General features: G+C 37.5%; 2 protein-coding genes across 2 annotated transcripts in view; both read left to right on the top strand.

The window, feature by feature from the left end:
• Positions 1 to 3,351: 3,351 nt before the first annotated feature.
• The window catches only part of LOC117324492 (beta-N-acetyl-D-glucosaminide beta-1,4-N-acetylglucosaminyl-transferase-like), a 44,261-nt gene continuing 26,630 nt past the window's right edge, over positions 3,352 to 20,982 (top strand). Inside the window, exons 1-2 of the mRNA XM_033880373.1 lie at positions 3,352 to 3,537; positions 16,172 to 16,352. Coding sequence (XP_033736264.1) covers positions 16,172 to 16,352 — 181 coding nt within the window. The 5' untranslated portion in view covers positions 3,352 to 3,537. The remainder of the gene's footprint in view (positions 3,538 to 16,171; positions 16,353 to 20,982) is intronic.
• Positions 7,061 to 7,673, top strand: LOC117322801 (late histone H1-like). The gene is made up of 2 exons (XM_033877745.1): positions 7,061 to 7,158; positions 7,193 to 7,673. Exons 1-2 carry the CDS (start codon positions 7,061 to 7,063, stop codon positions 7,671 to 7,673), a joined length of 579 nt encoding a protein of 192 aa, XP_033733636.1.

Raw genomic sequence — 20,982 nt, forward strand, 5'->3', positions numbered from 1 at the left:
AGCACGGAACAAATTATCGAAAGTGTCGAGCCTAATTCTACATTTTACTAAGCTCGGAACAAGTTATCGAAAGTGTCGAGCCTAACTCTACATTATACTAAGCACGGAACAAGTTATCGAAAGTGTCGAGCCTAATTCTACATTATACTAAGTACGGAACAAGTTATCGAAAGTGTCGAGCCTAATTCTACATTATACTAAGCACGGAACAAGTTATCGAAAGTGTCGAGCCTAATTCTACCTTATACTAAGCACGGAACAAATTATCGAAAGTGTCGAGCCTAATTCTACATTATACTAAGCTCGGAACAAGTTATCGAAAGTGTCGAGCCTAATTCTACATTATACTAAGCTCGGAACAAGTTATCGAAAGTGTCGAGCCTAACTCTACATTATACTGATTGTTTTCGTGCATTTTTATCACTAAGGATTGTAAAGTGTCTGTTCGATCAAAATGTATACGTGAACCTCGCCAAACAGGTTTGCTTTATATCAGCGCTGAACTCGTCTGTGGGTACGTACAGGTATCCCGTGATGTTTGACAGTTTTGATGGGCGATGGAGCAGAAAGCCATTACCTGAACGTCACACTCTGTAGGAATGTAGTGATACAGACTCCATGTAGTTTGAAAGCCTCTATTTTGGGGTTTTTGTTTACATTTAAATTTGGTTACATTTCTGTATCGTTGAAAGTTTTATATGAGAATATCAAGTTTTCCCAGACCATGGGGACACCACATATTGGGAAATTATTTGCACAATATCGCCACCTGAGGCCTGGGCAGCTATCAAAAAGGACAAAATTATGCGACAAAAAACAAAAGATATCACAAATGTTAGGAAGCATACAAGAAAGGTCCTTTGTCATATTACATTGGCAATAACTTAATAGATTATCTGCAAGACTCGATGAGGACAAGGGAAAGTGATAATACTCCTATCTCCGTCTCAGGTTCCCCTCATATATTTAAACTTGCATATATATCCAGCTATTTCTTTTTTTATAAATTTTGATAGTAAATGTGATGGCCTTTTCTTTTACTGTCACAAGTGACGTTTTGTACAGTTTCACTACACCTTACTAAGCATATCCTAATCGAATAGTTGTTTGTCAGTTACATTCCAATTCATCAGAAATGAAGAATCAAACCTAGGATTTCCTATTGATGTCCTCTCCCAAATCGTCCTGTATTTAGTCTAATTGCTGATGTTAATAGTATTTCCTAATAGGGGGCTACCTAAATCCTAAACAATGACCGGTACTACTACAATGTAAGGGGCGCATAATGATTTATTTAACGGGTTTTACGTCCACTATTTACGGCATTTCAGCTGACGAACGCATAGTGATGACAGTTCATGGTTTTGATAGAAAATAGTCAAAATACTTCAGCACATCAATTTATATTATACGATAGTTCAATAAAGCAGTTGCACTCGGCGTAATCAGTGTATGCCCATCATTTCGGTCTCACGAAAAGTAAGACGTGAACATATTGGAATTGTACCCCGTTATAGACGTGTTTACTAGTACTGGATCTACTTATATGTACCTAATTACGGTCATATTAATACGCGTTTTGTTAATATATTTTGATAAGTTTGTGACGTGGTTACATGATGGTGATACCATATAACAGTTATTAAAATTGATATTTATATCTATTATCTATTATCAAATGTAATACCTAAACACTAATTTAGAATTAATTCCAAACGGGTAGTTTTGTATTTAATCGTTTTTCTTTAGAATACATATCACATTGTGTGGTCTTATCATAAGGAATATAATATACACAGAATGAATATTAGCCGCACCATACAGCTCTCTCATCCTTTAATAATGCTCAGCTATAAACAGGCAAACTGTCTTGGTGTCAATTCAAGTCTAATTCAGGTCAATCTTAGGTCAGTATTTTCAGGCCAAATTGACCCGAAAAGAGCAGACTAGTCAATTTATGTCGAGAAAATGACCTTAAATTGACCCTGAAATTGACATGAAGAAACTCCAGGTGAAATTCAGATCAATTTCAGATGAATATCCTCCCTCCCCTCCCCCCCCCCCCCCCCCCCCCCCCCCCCCCCCCCCCCTAAAACCCAGCTGGTAATTAGTCGAACTATGCTTGATGATACGTTCAATTCTAAAACAATTTTTTAAATACTGAAATGTTCATGATTTTTGTAATGACTTACCTAATGTAAACAGTAATGATGTTAATATAAGATTGGTTTGGTGGGATGTCATTAAATATTTAAACCGGAGTACCCGGGGTAAACCCACATCTTCGGGTGGGAGACCCCTGACGAAAAGCGTATCAAATCGGGGTAACTTTATCCAAATGTTACAGTTAGTTTCCTGATAAAATGACACACAGCTTTTTGTGGCATTTAAATTGCGTATAGATTTTGTATACCTATACAATAGTCCATGTTTATTCATCAATTCTAGCATATTTCAAGGTCACGTTCTTCTTTCTATGGGAATCAACTGAATTAAAATACAAAATAAACAGCGATGAAGCATATCTCAGATATACACATGGATACCTCTTTCTCATTAGTGTCTCTGACATCTATTACTAAGGATCCCTTATTATTTGAGAATTTAATATTCAGCTAGTTACATATTGGACATACAAATCAGCAAATGCCCCTTCGCATTTAAATTTTGACATTTAGTTCAACCTATTTTTAGTTTCCTTAATTGATTGTTTCCTATGCATTGTAGGTATCAACACTTTAGGACATTTGCATTACTGACGGGTCTCAGAAGGTCGACATAGAATTACGCTGCGGTATAGGACAGGACTGATATAGGTTGTTGTCTAATCCAATTGTACTTTTTCATCTTGTACAATAACACTTTGTTGAAATGCAAAAAAATGCTGAGATTTGATTTATGTGAAAATAAGTGTTAAAGTAAATGTCTATTTGGTAGTAAGTTACAGAGAAATGTATAAATCATGCCATATCTTATTAGAGACATGTTCTAAATATTGTTTTTACCAGGATATGATGCTGTCTCCCTTTTCATTTGTCCAATAAACATTGTCACTGTAATAATACTGAGCGGAGTGGGCGAATGTAGTTTTTTTGTACTATTGTTGGATTTAAATTGACATTTTAAGAAAATACTTGTAGCTTATGGGTCCGAAATCCCCTGACTCATGATCACTCATAATATTTATCATCGAGTGAGTGGTAACTCTGAAAAGTCTTTGATATAATTCACCATAAACTGTATTCAAACGATTTCTACGCTGCCGCAAAGGTAGGTACAAAAGGCTATAAATCTACATTTCCCCCTAATACCCGCAACAAGAAAACAGAAAAGCAAGTATACAAATGTTACCTCCGCACAGGAGAGTTCCCTTTGACAGGAAAGCACATGAAGACAAGCCGGCGTAATTTGAATGGATTTAAAGATCCCCAAGTATGATGTATAATTATGTATTGGACGGTTATTGTATAATGTTTTAGTTGGGATGTCATCAATTCCAAAATTGTTTATTCCTTCTGGAGACAGAGAAAAATACAGGTAAGTTTGTTGGTTTCATATGCTGTTGTTTCACATGTATCGCTAACAGGTGTGTTTCATGTAGCTGTGTTCGTCTGCCGTTTTTACCTGTGTATACGACCAGAGAGAATCGTACTATTGATAGCGTTACCACGGTGTATATAAGGCAATGGAGTATATTACAGATGATATCAACTATAACTAGCGTACTCATGCTATCTAACATAACGCCGAGTTAATAAATGAAAGTGTCTCGTGTATAAACTACAATTTAATTCAATACTAGAAAGACCACAGGATCTACGCATTGGTGGACATTTAATTATAACTAAGAACATCATAATAATTTGAAATGTAACTTAACATTTTTTCCCACGACAATGACAAGCCTTTTACTGTAGCTATCGTGTTGAAGCGAAGTAGTCGCAATCGACGACAGAATATATATTTTAATGTGTATACCAGATTATTGTCGTGACAGCCAGAACGATCGCCGTCATACCTTTACCAGGCATTAATCCATGTGTCACCAACAAATGCAGTACGTATCAGAAAGTTGTATTAATGAGATGTCTATCTAATAGTGTGCAGGATAACAAATACAGTGTAAAATTCAATCGTTGTGGACTTGTCAAACACGTCAATTTCATGGCCGTCCTTTTGGTGAATATTTTGAGGCTGTGATCCTCGATACAATTTATGAATCCGTTCATATTGTCTGAAGCAATACAGACTTTCGAGTTGTTGATTGAATCAGGTAAACGCCATAGGAACACCTGTCATTTATAAGTAATTTATACTGTATAGTTTATATATTGATTTCTGGGAATGAGACCAGTATTTGTTCTCTGACAAAGATCTTATGACCTATCATAGATGTCGGGAAAATCCGAGACGACGGAAATGCAGTTACGGTTCACAAACCAGGGAAGATATCTACACTAGTATGTGAGAGCGGCGCATTAAGTATGTCCTTGTTCTGAAACGTAGCGATGCGGAAACAGTTATGAATAAAATATCGTGATTGTTAAACGTCCTCACTCCAACAGCCAGGGTCATATGATCTGGAGTGTCTACAGGGACACCGACAGTTAAAAGCAGAAAGAGATGAAACGATGGTTGGGGTGGGGGGATGATTTTATTTATTACGGGAATCGGGAATCATAAAAAGCACTATATATCGGACGAATATCGATTTCAGTAGTATAGTTACGGTAAAAGACAATATTTCAGTGGTATACTACGCTAGTAGACAATAGTGTTTGGAATGCCGTGGTGGGGTGGGCTGGTTTATCTTACACCCTGATCAAGGCTCTCAACCGTCTAGTCATAAGATATTTTTTAAAACCTGCCCCAGGCTCTGAACCTTTTAGTCATTGGAGTTTAGTTTGGTTTATTTTGTTTAACGTCCTTTTAACAGCTAAGGTCATTTAAGGACGGCCTCCCGTGCGTGCGACATGCATGCGTGTGGTGAGTGGGTATGTGTGTTTTGGGAGGCTGCGGTATGTTCGTGTTAAGTCTCCTTAGAGAGATGCTATTGTATTTGGTAATTCGCAGGTATGAAAGGACAGTAATTTCTGCTGTCACATTACTGTAAATTTACAAATTGTAAATTAATAATACACGGACGAATCACGAATGGGCTGAATCGTTTACTTGATCTTTGCTTTTTCCACAATAGGTACTGTTGAGAGATAATTTGATGTATTGATTTATGTGTGGCTTTCATACTTCTATGGTCATTAGACGTGAAATGATGAAATTGTTTTAAGACAGACTGCAACATGATCTACACTTACACAGTTCTGACATACATTCACTCCTTATAAATACAATGGGCTTATTAACAACATATTTTAATGCACAGCTGATAACATAGCTATTATGCACCTTGCGTAAAGTGAACCGTAGGTTTCGAGTGGTGTTGATGGACAGCGTGAAAGACAGTAGTGTCTAGTTGTGCATATCAATTTTTCATGTCGGTAATGTTTTCTCCTTGGTACTTGGTGTCCATGTGAGGTTGTTTGTTTATGGTAATTTTTCTTTTGTATCGCCTTATCGGTGTTTTTGCATCAACGATTTAAAAACAGATTATCCTTCAGTGCCTTTACATTCAAATTATCAATAACTGGGTTCATGTTACAGCATATCCCAAATAGTACAGGCACATTATACAAAATACGACTATTAGTGACCAATCTACAGCATACAATGGTTAGAGATGGAGAATACTACACGAATTAAAGTATTTACTGTGTAGTAGAATAATCGAGTATTAGTAGATTATGCAATATCAAAAAGTAATGCAGGATATTAAATAGAGTGTTCATGAAATATTTCTTAATGTGAAGTATACAAGGTTTAAAGTTAGTTCTAATATTACATTTTCTAGAGTATTAAATGTTTGCAGTACGCAATGAATGGTACAGTATACAATGTTTTGAAGGGTATACAATATACAGTAAAGAGAATTATATTTGATATCCATCGTGGTTTTTTTTTTGACTCAGTAGGTAGGTTTTCCTGGTTGAAAATTTACATAAAAGGCAGTAACCAGAGAAATCTGAATGTAACACAAGCGGCCCGAGGTACAAGGCTACGTACATTACTTTGTTTACCTCGCAAAGCAGACGATTCGTGAATAATTATTTCATCTTACACGTCGAGTGTGTTGTAAAATGAATATTTATGAAACAAATTCCGCCAACTAAACGAGACATAGACATTATATAACCATATAGATAGAACAAGTTTCAATACTGACGTTGACGGGGATTCTAGTTCGTTATAACTTTAAATGTTCTAATATATGGAACGTTTCAGAAAATAAAAGCATACGAAAAGTCATGTTTTATTTTATTTCTCAAAGAATTCCTGTCAACCGTTATATACTCTGTCAGATAATTGTTTATTAACAACCGGAGTTTTCGTCTTACGAAACCTTGCATTTATATGTTGTTGTTTTTTTTAGCAATACTGTAAATGCAGAATTCATACAAATGCGTTTCTCATGATGCCGCACAGTTAATGAGCTTTAAAGGGTTACCATCAATGTGTTGGACAATTGAGCGGCCGCAACATCCCACTTAAGTAACCATCCGCTTGAAATTATGAAAAGGAAATATCATATGCAACAAAACCTACTACAAAATATTTTAAGAACACGTTATCATTATGAGGTGAAATTTATTTGGCACACAATAATGTAAAGTAATGGCAGACATGTTTAGTCTGATGGCTTTACACTATCTATATAACTTTACCCAGATTATTTAGGTCAGTTTAGAGAATCAAAGCATTATCATAACAGTCATCTCGGTTATAGGATAGTGTGTAACTAAAATGTGTTTGAGCAATTTGCAAAGTACTTCTGAATCACTACAGTTAAAAGACTGTTGATGATTAAAGACCTGTACACTTCTTGTTACCAAGATGGATGAAGTGGTATCCACGGTATAGAAATATAACTAATTACACCGTTGCTTCTACTCTTCGACTGGTAAACATAAGGAATGGATCGCACAAAGCTGATCGCCCGTTAAAGATGGCTAGCAAGGTCGCTCGTAACAAGGACCAGTTGGCTACCAAAGCTGCCCGTAACAAGGAACAGTCGGCTATCAAGGCCGCCCGTTACAAGGAACAGTTGGCTACCAAGGCCGCCCGTTACAAGGAACAGTTGGCTACCAAGGGCCGCCCGTAACAAGGAACAGTTGGCTACCAAGGCCGCCCGTAACAAGGAACAGTCGGCTACCAAGGCCGCCCGTAACAAGGAACAGTTGGCTACCAAGGCCGCCCGTAACAAGGAACAGTCGGCTACCAAGGCCGCCCATAACAAGGAACAGTTGGCTACCAAGGCCGCCCGTAACAAGGAACAGTCGGCTACCAAGACCGCCCGTTACAAGGAACAGTTGGCTACCAAGGCCGCCCGTTACAAGGAACAGTCGGCTACCAAGGCCGCCCGTTACAAGGAACAGTTGGCTACCAAGGCCGCCCGTTACAAGGAACAGTCGGCTACCAAGGCCGCCCGTTACAAGGAACAGTTGGCTACCAAGGCCGCCCGTTACAAGGAACAGTTGATCTCCGTGAAATCAGAAGAGCACCAAGCTCCTTATCAGGAAGCCGCCATTCCAGCGTTTCGTCTGCCAAGGATTTCATGACCGACGTAAGGTTCCAGAGCTCTGCTGTTATGGCTCTTCAGGAGGCTAGCGAAGCTTACTTGGTCGGACTTTCAATCATACAACGATAATACGGCTACCTTGCAACCTAGATTGTCGTGAGGTCTATGGCAATACGACTGTCATACAACCTAGCTTGTCGTGAGGTCTATGACAATACGGCTACCATACAACCTAGCTTGTCGTGAGGTCTATGACAATACGGCTACCATACAACCTAGCTTGTCGTGAGGTCTATGACAATACGGCTGCCCTACAACGTAGCTTGTCGTGAGGTCTATGACCATACGGCTACCATACAACCTAGCTTGTCGTGAGATCTATGACAATACGGCTACCATACAACCTAGCTTGTCGTGAGGTCTATGACAATACGGCTACCATACAACCTAGCTTGTCGTGAGGTCTATGACAATACGGCTGCCCTACAACGTAGCTTGTCGTGAGGTCTATGACAATACGGCTACAATACAACCTAGTTTGTCGTGAGGTCTATGGCGGTCATTGCCTTTTTTGACAGATTAAAATCACATTTTCCCATCCATCCTCCTGCGTAGTCTCGCGTCCATTCCGTTTTGCCGAAGGTTTTATCAAGAATTTACTCCTCCTTCCAGCTTGATACGAATGTTTATCATATGTGGTATGGTGTAGAAGACAGTCTTTTTAAGTGGTTTACTACTTATCTGAAAGACAGATTCCAGCGTGTTACTGTCAACGGGGCAGGGTTAGGTTAGTGTTAGGGTTGGTGTGATGTAACTTCCAGTGTACCCCAAGGTTCAATACTTGGACCAAAACTTTTTCTTGTCTTTGTAAATGAATTGCCAAGTATTGCAAAATTTTCTAAAAGTCCTATGTTTCCTGACGACAGTAAGTTTTTTAAGTGTGTAAGAACGTTGTCCGAGTGTGAGCAGTTACAGAGTGACATAGATAGAGTGTATGAATAGTGTAAGTTGTGGAAAATGGAAGTCAATGTGAAGAAGTGCTGCCAGGTCATGTTTACAAATAAAAAGAAGTGTATCGGTTTTAATTAAAGTATGAACGGTGAGAACCTGAAGAATGAAACGTGTGTGAAAGTTCTTGGTGTATGGTTGACCTCTACGATGTGTGAAAGTTCTTGGTGTATGGTTGACCTCTACGATGTGTGAAAGACCTTGGTGTATGGTTGACCTCTACGATGTGTGAAAGTTCTTGGTGTTTAGTTGACCTCTACGATGAGTTTTATCACACACATTAGACAAACTGTTACCAAGTCCAAATGTACATGTAAACATTTTACCCCAGTATCCGTTTTAAGGTCTATATATAAGTCTTGTTAGGAGCCAGCTAGAATACTGTTGTCAGATCTGGTCTCCTCACCAATCTTTTTTTATCCACCAGATCGAAACTGTTCAGCGCACGTTTCTGAATTTGTTATGTTTTAAGCCACATGTCGACTTTAATTCAATGTTTTACGCTGAAGTTTGTAAGTATTTTAAACTTCCAAGCCTGGAACATAGGCGAGCATTTTTAGACTGTGTTTTTCTTTTCAAATGACTAAATAGTGTATTTTACTGTCCTTATTTAGTTGAGCAAATGTGTCTTTTAGTACCCGGTCATAATCTACGATCATCTCGTTCCGTTCAGTTTTACTGTCAGAGAAGTCGCATCAGTGTTAGAAAGTATAGTGTTTTAAACAGGATTCAATGTAATTTAACTCTTTTGATCTTGTTCCAGTCTGTGATATGTTTTATTTGCATCTTGCTATGTTCAAGGAATGACTAAAGAATACTATTTTTCACTTGTTTAGTATCTTGTATATATAAGTCTGTGTTACATGCATAACTGACTGTGATATCTTATACTTACGTTGTATTTGTTGTCCTTTCTGTAAGTGGACCCCGGGTCTGTAGAATTGGAAATGAATAAATAAATACATACTTCAGACAGAGTGTGTACGGATGATGTACATATACTTCAGACAGAGTGTGTACGGATGATGTACATATACTTCAGACAGAGTGTGTACGGATGATGTACATATACTTCAGACAGAGTGTGTACGGATGATGTACATATACTTCAGACAGAGTGTGTACGGATGATGTACATATACTTCAGACAGAGTGTGTACGGATGATGTACATATACTTCAGACAGAGTGTGTACATGTACTGATGATGTGGGGCCGCGGTGGCCGAGTGGTTAAGGTGTCCCGACACTTTAACACTAGCCCTCCACCTCTGGGTTGCGAGTTCGAAACCTACGTGGGGCAGTTGCCAGGTACTGACCGTAGGCCGGTGGTTTTTCTCCGGGTACTCCGGCTTTCCTCCACCTCCAAAACCTGGCACGTCCTTAAATGAGCCTGGCTGTTAATAGGACGTTAAACAAAAACAAACCAAAAAAAAGTACGGATGATGTACATGTACTTTAGCTCCTACCCTGTCCAGTATACACTTGGCTATAGGTTGAAATACGTACATTGTATAACTTGTGGTCGGTACTACGAGGACCAATTTTGTATCTTACTGTTACATTTCATCAGTCTGTTCTACATTACACCATTTGATAAATATACATCAAAATATTTTCATTTATTTATTGATTACTTTTCTGATCGGGCAAAATAATGGTTAAAAGTGTTTAAGGTCTCTATCATCAAATTGATGGTGATTTCACTCTGGGATATAGTCGCTTATCACAACCTCCTGAAGCGTTTATCAGGTTTTACGTCACCGTCACAAGTGTAAACAAGATTACTTTGCAACCGCATGTTTAGAATTTCTGACGAATGTAATCTACTTCTGGTCTAATCCGTTGATTTCATCAATGTGGATTATGCATGTTTAATATTGCACCAGAACAAATCTTGCTGCTCAATACATGCTGACAAAGACCGCCAGCGGGAGTGACGGTTGCAGTAGAATAAATTATACGGAAGTTAAAGCACCGGTCTAGCTCCTAGTCATTAATTTTCGCCAAAACTTTTTTTTTTATTTCGTTTATCTACTGACACGTAAGTTATGTCAATGTCACAACATTTTCTATGTTTTTATCCCATCAGAAACTTGTATTTTGTCTTCTTTTTTTCATAAAGGAATGTTAGACCGTAGTGTGCTTGGGTGAGTGTTTACTACGTTTCCTTAGATAAACGATCTTCATTTACATCTTTGGCAGGTTTTAAATGGTAAACAGTATTTATATATGTATATTTACCATTGCATGGCACTACCACTATATAACCCTACCAATTCAGTTGCGAGTTCACCAGCTTATGAACTGCCAACTGAAATTTGAATTTGAAAATTTCAAAAAAAATATCGCACGACAAATAAAAAATCGCAGATGGTAAATATAAGCATTGAACGGCTTTCAGTTGGCATTCATAGTCAATATGAATGCCAACTGGACAGAGGCAAATTCCATGAAGCGCGCTAAGCGTGTGTGTGTGTGTGTAGGTGATCAAAAGATACAGATATGCATTTCCTGTCGTAGCTGTACCGTGAGAAATATTTATAATTTATGTACAATTTGTATCCATGTATGTAAATACATTGCGATCCAGGTATTCATATCATCTAATAGACGACTTCCACAATTATCATGTCAGGGTATCGGGCCGACCATCACTGCGCCATTGAAACGTTTCTTTCAGAACGCCGATGTGGCGCAGCGGTATAAACTGCGGGTATTTCTGGCTAGGCAATTGGGTGTCGTAGATCATGAGTTCGAGGCCCGGTCAGGGCACGAGTCAAGAAGTTGTCTTCCTTTGTCATTTGTGTTACTATGTTACATATATATTGTTATATATATTTCTCTCGGTATAACTACGACAGGAAATTCAAAATTATATCTTCGGATCACCAACACATAGTGTATACGATACATTGTGCTAATAAATAGATATATATGATAGCAACACAAATGACGAAGGAAGACAACTTTTTGACTCGTACCCTGACCGGGCATATATTGTTACGGTCGCTTCGAACTAGGGCAATTTCCCGTTAGCGCAGTGGATAGAGCGACGGACCAGTAAGCCGAGGGTCGCGGGTTCGATTATCGGTGGAGCCACACTAATTTCATGTAAAACTTCTAAGATCACAGGGGGCAAATGTGTTCATATCCTTACACAACCACAAAGCACAGGTTCATGATATTGAGCAGGTAGCATGCTGGGATGAATGGCCTTAAACTACATTCAAAGGGTATGGCCATGCCATATTTTAAAGACCAAAAGATTAAAATGTCTTTATCTAATTAATCAAAAGTCCTAGATTTATAATCCTATTAGCACTCTGGGGATAAACATTCTTGATCTACTTACATTGAGATATTTGGTTTGAAACCATTTCAGGTCAATTCGGGTCTATTCATGGTTTTAGTGTTTTCTTGCATTGATGACGTATCGGAAATCCGCATCTAAAAATAGCTTAATATCAAGGGTGTTGTGAAGCGGGATTTTGCGGATTTACATCATTCATGTATCATAAGCAGACTGGGGATTGGATAGGTAGGCATGCATTCTAACTTTCCTTGTGTTGTCAAGTGGAATTTACAAACTAAATTCTATGTATTTTAGATAGAACAACAAGACAGGCCTATTTTTCGCACCAGCATGGTTCCCTCCTAACCTCGAATCGTAATTAGAACCTACTACTGATTTTGTCGGTAACTTGTATTGATAATCCTGTTTGTCTTTTTAAGAAAATACCGACATACCGTCTTTGAAGCTGTACTGTATAATAGGTATATACTCATTCGTGTCTCGACTAGCCATCACCAGGCATTCATCTTGCGTTCAATATTTGACGGTCTCGGCTTTTTGTCGCCATTTCCAAAATTCGTCTTCAATGCCAAGAGCTCCAGAAATATAAAATTCACGAAAGAACAAAACACTCTCATGAAATAATTTAATTTATCTACTAACTTAATGTAAACATTAATTTCATATTTGAGTTTATGTTTAAAGGGACGGGTCTGTGTCTGCCATTCGGCTGAATACTGTCTCATCACGACAGAGACCTGGGTTAGATTCCGTTCGGGGCAATCGGCAGACATGTGCAACATAGCTAAGTAAGGTAGGCCTATAATTCTATAAATAGTTTGTGAATATGGGTCAAGGTGTCTGAAGTGGAGCGGTAGATAATTAAGTGTAAACACTATTGATAATCCCTGCCTATCTCTGCGGGTCGTCTTCGGATGCTGAAACAGTCTCGCGCAAGCTGGAATAGCTTCTACTTTAGCCTATTTCAGTCGTTGTACCAAAATAACCACAATCTAGTTGCAGGTTTACATGCAGCCAAAGAAAAATACGTTAGGATGATATTCATTTCATTATTAAGACAATGATATACCAAAGTATACCAAATTAAAAAAAAATGTTATGAAATTAGCATCCAACTAAAGCCTCCACTTGTCATATAAACCCGTATAGGTCTATATGACACAGAAAGGGAAACCAAGGCAGTATGTTATGGCGCGGGAAGGATGTCATAATTAAATATTTTTGCCTACTGAAGTAGGCAAAAATAAAATATTGCATAGACAAAATTATTTCTGCCTAGGCAAAAATCGAATATTGCTTAGGCAAACATATTTCTGCCGAGGCAATATTCGATTTTTGCCTAGGCAAAATTATTTCTGCCTAGGCAAAAATTATTTTGTTTCGATTATTGCCTAGGCAGAAATCAAATTTTGCCCAAGCAGAAATCGAATTTTGCCTAGGTAAAATTATTTTTGCTTAGGCAAAAATATTTAATTATGACATCTTTCCCGCGCCATAGTATGTATGTAAGCAGAAACGGAAACCAAGGTAGTATGTATGTATACAGAAAGGGAAACCAATGCAGTATGTATGTATACAGAAAGGGAAACCAAGGTAGTATGTATGTATACAGAAAGGGAAACCAAGGCAGTATGTATGTATACAGAAAGGGAAACCAAGGCAGTATGTATGTATATAGAAAGGGAAACCAAGACAGTATGTATGTATACAGAAAGGGAAACCAAGACAGTATGTATGTATACAGAAAGGGAAACCAAGGCAGTATGTATGTATACAGAAAGGGAAATCAAGACAGTATGTATGTATACATAAAGGGAAACCAAGACAGTATGTATGTATACAGAAAGGGAAACCAAGACAGTATGTATGTACACAGAAAGGGAAACCAAGACAGTATGTATGTATACAGAAAGGGAAACCAAGACAGTATGTATGTATACAGAAAGGGAAACCAAGGCAGTATGTATGTATACAGAAAGGGAAACCAAGACAGTATGTATGTATACAGAAAGGGAAACCAAGGCAGTATGTATGTACACAGAAAGGGAAACCAAGGCAGTATGTATGTATACAGAAAGGGAAACCAAGGTAGTATGTATGTATACAGAAAGGGAAACCAAGACAGTATGTATGTATACAGAAAGGGAAACCAAGACAGTATGTATGTATACAGAAAGGGAAACCAAGACAGTATGTATGTATACAGAAAGGGAAACCAAGACAGTATGTATGTATACAGAAAGGGAAACCAAGGCAGTATGTATGTATACAGAAAGGGAAACCAAGGCAGTATGTATGTATACAGAAAGGGAAACCAAGGCAGTATGTATGTATATAGAAAGGGAAACCAAGACAGTATGTATGTATACAGAAAGGGAAACCAAGGCAGTATGTATGTATACAGAAAGGGAAACAAAGACAGTATGTATGTATACAGAAAGGGAAACCAAGACAGTATGTATGTATACAGAAAGGGAAACCAAGGCAGTATGTATGTATACAGAAAGGGAAATCAAGACAGTATGTATGTATACATAAAGGGAAACCAAGACAGTATGTATGTATACAGAAAGGGAAACCAAGACAGTATGTATGTATACATAAAGGGAAACCAAGACAGTATGTATGTATACAGAAAGGGAAACCAAGGCAGTATGTATGTATACATAAAGGGAAACCAAGACAGTATGTATGTATACAGAAAGGGAAACCAAGGCAGTCTGTTGCATCAGTCGATCGCCTAATCAAAATCAATTAAAAGCTGGATAAAATGTGGTATGTTGTCGCTATAGAATTCACTCCGCCATCGTCGTTTAATCATTGATTGATTCTTGTCTACCGTTTAAAGGTGTTTAAACGCGGTACACAAGTAGCAGAAAGGATCAATTTCCTTTTGAAATGTTTGTCTGGTATTTTATATGTTAATGACTTGGGTCACAGGACAACAGTCACCATGGGAAGCAATATATTGAGAAAGTTCCCAAGTAAAAATAAGAAATAAGTAGGCCTACAGCAGATGTCGCGATATTAAACATTTCTAAATAAACTTTGAGTTTTTCATTAATACTGAACGGTCTATTGTGAGTCACGATATTAAACATTTCTAAATAAACTTTGAGTTTTTCATTAATACTGAACGGTCTATTGTGAGTCACGATATTAAACATTTCTAAATAAACTTTGAGTTTTTCATTAATACTGAACGGTCTATTGTGAGTCACGATATTAAACATTTCTAAATAAACTTTGAGTTTTTCATTAATACTGAACGGTCTATTGTGAGTCACGATATTACACATTTCTATCTTACACTTTGAGTTTTTCATACACATGTAATACCGACCGGTCTATAATGTTCGCGATATTAAACATTTCTAACTTACACTTAAAGTTTTCGATAATACCGCGCAAGCAAACACTTCGAATTATTCTCTGATTGACTGAAACAAATTTAAATACCATTTCTTTGATTGACAGAAATTCAAACTTGCATCAAGTGAAAGTAACAGCAGGACTTCCCTAAATGTTTATCATTGACATACTATCAGTTTTAACGAATGAACCAACTATGTCACACGATCGACTGGAAATGCAGTATAACGCTCACGAAACACTTCAGTGTAACACCATGGAATGTATCATTATTTGTAACTAAATATTTGTTATAAAGATTTATAACTAAATATTTGTTATAAAGATTTGTAACTGAATATTTGTTATACAGATATGTAACTTAATATTTGTTATAAAGATTTGTAACTAAATATTTGTAGATTTGTAACTAAATATTTGTTATAAAGATTTGTAACTAAATATTTGTTTTAAAGATTTGTAACTAAATATTTGTTATAAAGATTTGTAACTTGATATTTGTTATACAGATTTGTAACTAAATATTTCACGAATCATTAATAGATGCGGATATATCTTAATGGAAACAAAATCATCATTGTGTATTTCCACAGGTATTCCTGCATAATGTACATCATCAGATTATACTACATAAAGATGTCGATATTTCTACTGAAATGTTGATTTTGACTCAAGGGATTAATCTTCAGATGAAGAAAGGATTGTTCTGACAATTGTGTCAATACCAGGAAACAGTTCCATTGGTTTTCTGAATGGAATCAAAATCAATGCTCAATGTCAGCTTTTCAGCATTTTGTTTGAGTATACAATGTACTTATATTTGGAATATATTGTATTTATACAGATGAAAGTGAGCTACTTTGGATTGGCGATGAGAAGATGCAGGTGCGTGTCAGTCTTCGTACTCGTTCCCATCTGCTACATCCTCTGTATGCATCTAAAGGAATCCTATATTGCGCATCAAAATTTTGTCATCGCCATGCCAGTGGACAATCTCGACTCGTGTCACCGAACGCTACACTATTGTAAGTACATGTGCATATGTGAAAACTGTGCACACACCGACTCATACCACCAAATATTAAACATTAGTAAATACACAAGCCGACTCATGTCATCAAAGATTTTACATCAGTAAATACACACACCGACTCATGTCACCAAAGATTTTACACCAGTAAATACACAAACCGACTCATGTCACCAGAAATTTTACATCAGTACATACACACACCGACTCATGCCACCAAATATTAAACATTAGTTTACAAGCCGACTCATGTCATCAAATATTTTACATCAGTACATACACACACCGACTCATGTCATCAAATATTTTACATCAGTACATACACACACCGACTCATGTCATCAAATATTTTACATCAGTAAATACACACACCGACTCATGTCACTAAAGATTTTACACCAGTAAATACACACACCGACTCATGTCACCAGCAATTTTACATCAGTACATACACACACCGACTCATGTCACCAAATATTTTACATCAGTAAATACACACACACCGACTCATGTCACCAAAGATTTTACATCAGTACATACACACACCGACTCATGTCACCAAAGATTTTAATCAGTAAATACACACACCGACTCATGTTACCAAAGATTTTACATCAGTAAATATACACACCGACTCATGTCACCAAATATTTTACATCAGTACATACACCGACTCATGTCACCAAATATTTTACATCAGTAAATACACACACCGACTCATGTCACCAAAGATTTTACATCAGTACATACACACACCGACTCATGTCACCAAAGATTTTACACCAGTAAATACACACACCGACTCATGTCACCAGAAATTTTACATCAGTACATACACACACCGACTCATGTCACCAAATATTTTACATCAGTAAATACACACACCGACTCATGTCACCAAAGATTTTACATCAGTACATACACACACCGACTCATGTCACCAAAGATTTTAATCAGTAAATACACACACCGACTCATGTTACCAAAGATTTTACATCAGTAAATATACACACCGACTCATGTCACCAAATATTTTACATCAGTACATACACCGACTCATGTCACCAAATATTTTACATCAGTAAATACACACACCGACTCATGTCACCAAAGATTTTACATCAGTACATACACACACCGACTCATGTCACCAAAGATTTTACATCAGTACATACACACACCGACTCATGTCACCAAAGATTTTACATCAGTACATACACACACCGACTCATGTCACCAAGTATTTTACACCAGTAAATACACACACCGACTCATGTTACCAAAGATTTTACATCAGTACATATACACACCGACTCATGTCACCAAAGATTTTACATCAGTAAATACACACACCGACTCATGTCACCAAAGATTGTACATCAGTACATACACACACCGACTCATGTCACCAAAGATTTTACATCAGTACATACACACACCGACTCATGTCACCAAATATTTTACACCAGTAAATACACACACCGACTCATGTTACCAAAGATTTTACATCAGTACATATACACACCGACTCATGTCACCAAAGATTTTACATCAGTAAATACACACACCGACTCATGTCACCAAAGATTTTACATCAGTAAATACACACACCGACTCATGTCACTAAAGATTTTACATCAGTAAATACACACACCGACTCATGTCACCAGAGATTTTACACCAGTAAATACACACACCGACTCATGTCACCAAAGATTTTACATCAGTACACACACACACCGACTCATGTCACCAAATATTTTACATCAGTACATATACACACCGACTCATGTCACCAAATATTTTTACATCAGTACATACACACACCGACTCATGTCACCAAAGATTTTACATCAGTACATACACACACCGACTCATGTCACCAGAGATTTTACATCAGTACACACACCGACTCATGTCACCAAAGATTTTACACCAGTACATACACACACCGACTCATGTCACCAAAGATTTTACATCAGTACATACACACACCGACTCATGTCACCAAAGATTTTACATCAGTACATACACACACCGACTCATGACCCCAAAGATTTTACATCAGTAAATACACAAACCAGCTCATGTCACCAAAGATTTTACATCAGTACATACACACACCGACTCATGTCACCAAAGATTTTACATCAGTACATACACACACCGACTCATGCCACCAAAGATTTTACACCAGTAAATACACACACCGACTCATGTCACCAAAGATTTTACATCAGTACATACACACACCGACTCATGTCATCAAAGATTTTACAGCAGTACATACACACACCGACTCATGTCACCAAAGATTTTACACCAGTTCATACACACACCGACTCATGTCACCAAATATTTTACATCAGTACATACACACACCGACTCATGTCACCAAAGATTTTACATCTGTCATCAGTACATACACACACCGACTCATGTCACCAAAGATTTTACATCAGTACATACACACCGACTCATGTCAACAAAGATTTTACATCAGTAAATACACACACCGACTCATGTCACCAAAGATTTTACATCAGTAAATACACACCGACTCCTGCCACCAAAGATTTTACATCAGTACATACACACACCGACTCATGTCACCAAAGATTTTACACCAGTAAATACACACACCGACTCATGTCACCAGAAATTTAACAACAGTACATACACACACCGACTCATGTCACCAAAGATTTTACATCAGTACATACACACACCGACTCATGTCACCAAAGATTTTACATCAGTACATACACACACTGACTCATGTCACTAAAGATTTTACATCAGTACATACACACACTGACTCATGTCACCAAAGATTTTACATCAGTAAATACACACACCGACTCATGTCACTAAAGATTTTACATCAGTACATACACACACTGACTCATGTCACCAAAGATTTTACATCAGTACATACACACACCGACTCATGTCACCAAAGATTTTACACCAGTAAATACACACACCGACTCATGTCACCAAAGATTTTACATCAGTACATACACACCGACTCATGTCAACAAATATTTTACATCAGTAAATACACACACCGACTCATGTCACCAAAGATTTTACATCAGTACATACACACACCGACTCATGTCACCAAAGATTTTACATCAGTAAATACACACACCGACTCATGTCACCAAAGATTTTACATCAGTACATACACACACCGACTCATGTCACCAAAGATTTTACATCAGTACATACACACACCGACTCATGTCACCAAAGATTTTACATCAGTACATACACACCGACTCATGTCACAAAAGATTTTACATCAGTAAATACACACACCGACTCATGTCATCAAAGATTTTACATCAGTACATACACACCGACTCATGTCATCAAAGATTTTACATCAGTACATACACACCGACTCATGTCAACAAAGATTTTACATCAGTACATACACACCGACTCATGTCAACAAAGATTTTACATCAGTACATACACACACCGACTCATGTCACCAAATATTTTACATCAGTACATACACACACCGACTCATGTCACCAAAGATTTTACATCAGTACATACACACCGACTCATGTCAACAAATATTTTACATCAGTACATACACACACCGACTCATGTCACCAAAGATTTTACACCAGTAAATACACTCACCGACTCATGTCACCAAAGATTTTACATCAGTAAATACACACACCGACTCATGTCAACAAATATTTTACATCAGTACATACACACACCGACTCATGTCACCAAAGATTTTACATCTGTCATCAGTACATACACACACCGACTCATGTCACCAAAGATTTTACATCAGTACATACACACCGACTCATGTCAACAAAGATTTTACATCAGTAAATACACACACCGACTCATGTCAACAAATATTTTACATCAGTAAATACACACCGACTCCTGCCACCAAAGATTTTACATCAGTACATACACACACCGACTCATGTCACCAAAGATTTTACACCAGTAAATACACACACCGACTCATGTCACCAGAAATTTTACAACAGTACATATACACACCGACTCATGTCACCAAAGATTTTACATCAGTACATACACACACCGACTCATGTCACTAAAGATTTACATCAGTACATACACACACTGACTCATGTCACCAAAGATTTTACATCAGTACATACACACACCGACTCATGTCACCAAAGATTTTACATCAGTAAATACACACACCGACTCATGTCACCAAAGATTTTACATCAGTACATACACACCGACTCATGTCAACAAATATTTTACATCAGTAAATACACACACCGACTCATGTCACCAAAGATTTTACATCAGTACATACACACACCGACTCACGTCACCAAAGATTTTACATCAGTACATACACACCGACTCATGTCACCAAAGATTTTACATCAGTACATACACACACCGACTCATGTCACCAAAGATTGTACATCAGTACATACACACACCGACTCATGTCATCAAAGATTTTACATCAGTACATACACACCGACTCATGTCAACAAAGATTTTACATCAGTACATACACACACCGACTCATGTCACCAAAGATTTTACATCAGTAAATACACACACCGACTCATGTCACCAAAGAT

This window comes from Pecten maximus, chromosome 3 (genome assembly GCF_902652985.1).
Source record: "Pecten maximus chromosome 3, xPecMax1.1, whole genome shotgun sequence".
In the NCBI taxonomy this organism is placed as follows: Eukaryota; Metazoa; Mollusca; class Bivalvia; order Pectinida; family Pectinidae; genus Pecten; species Pecten maximus.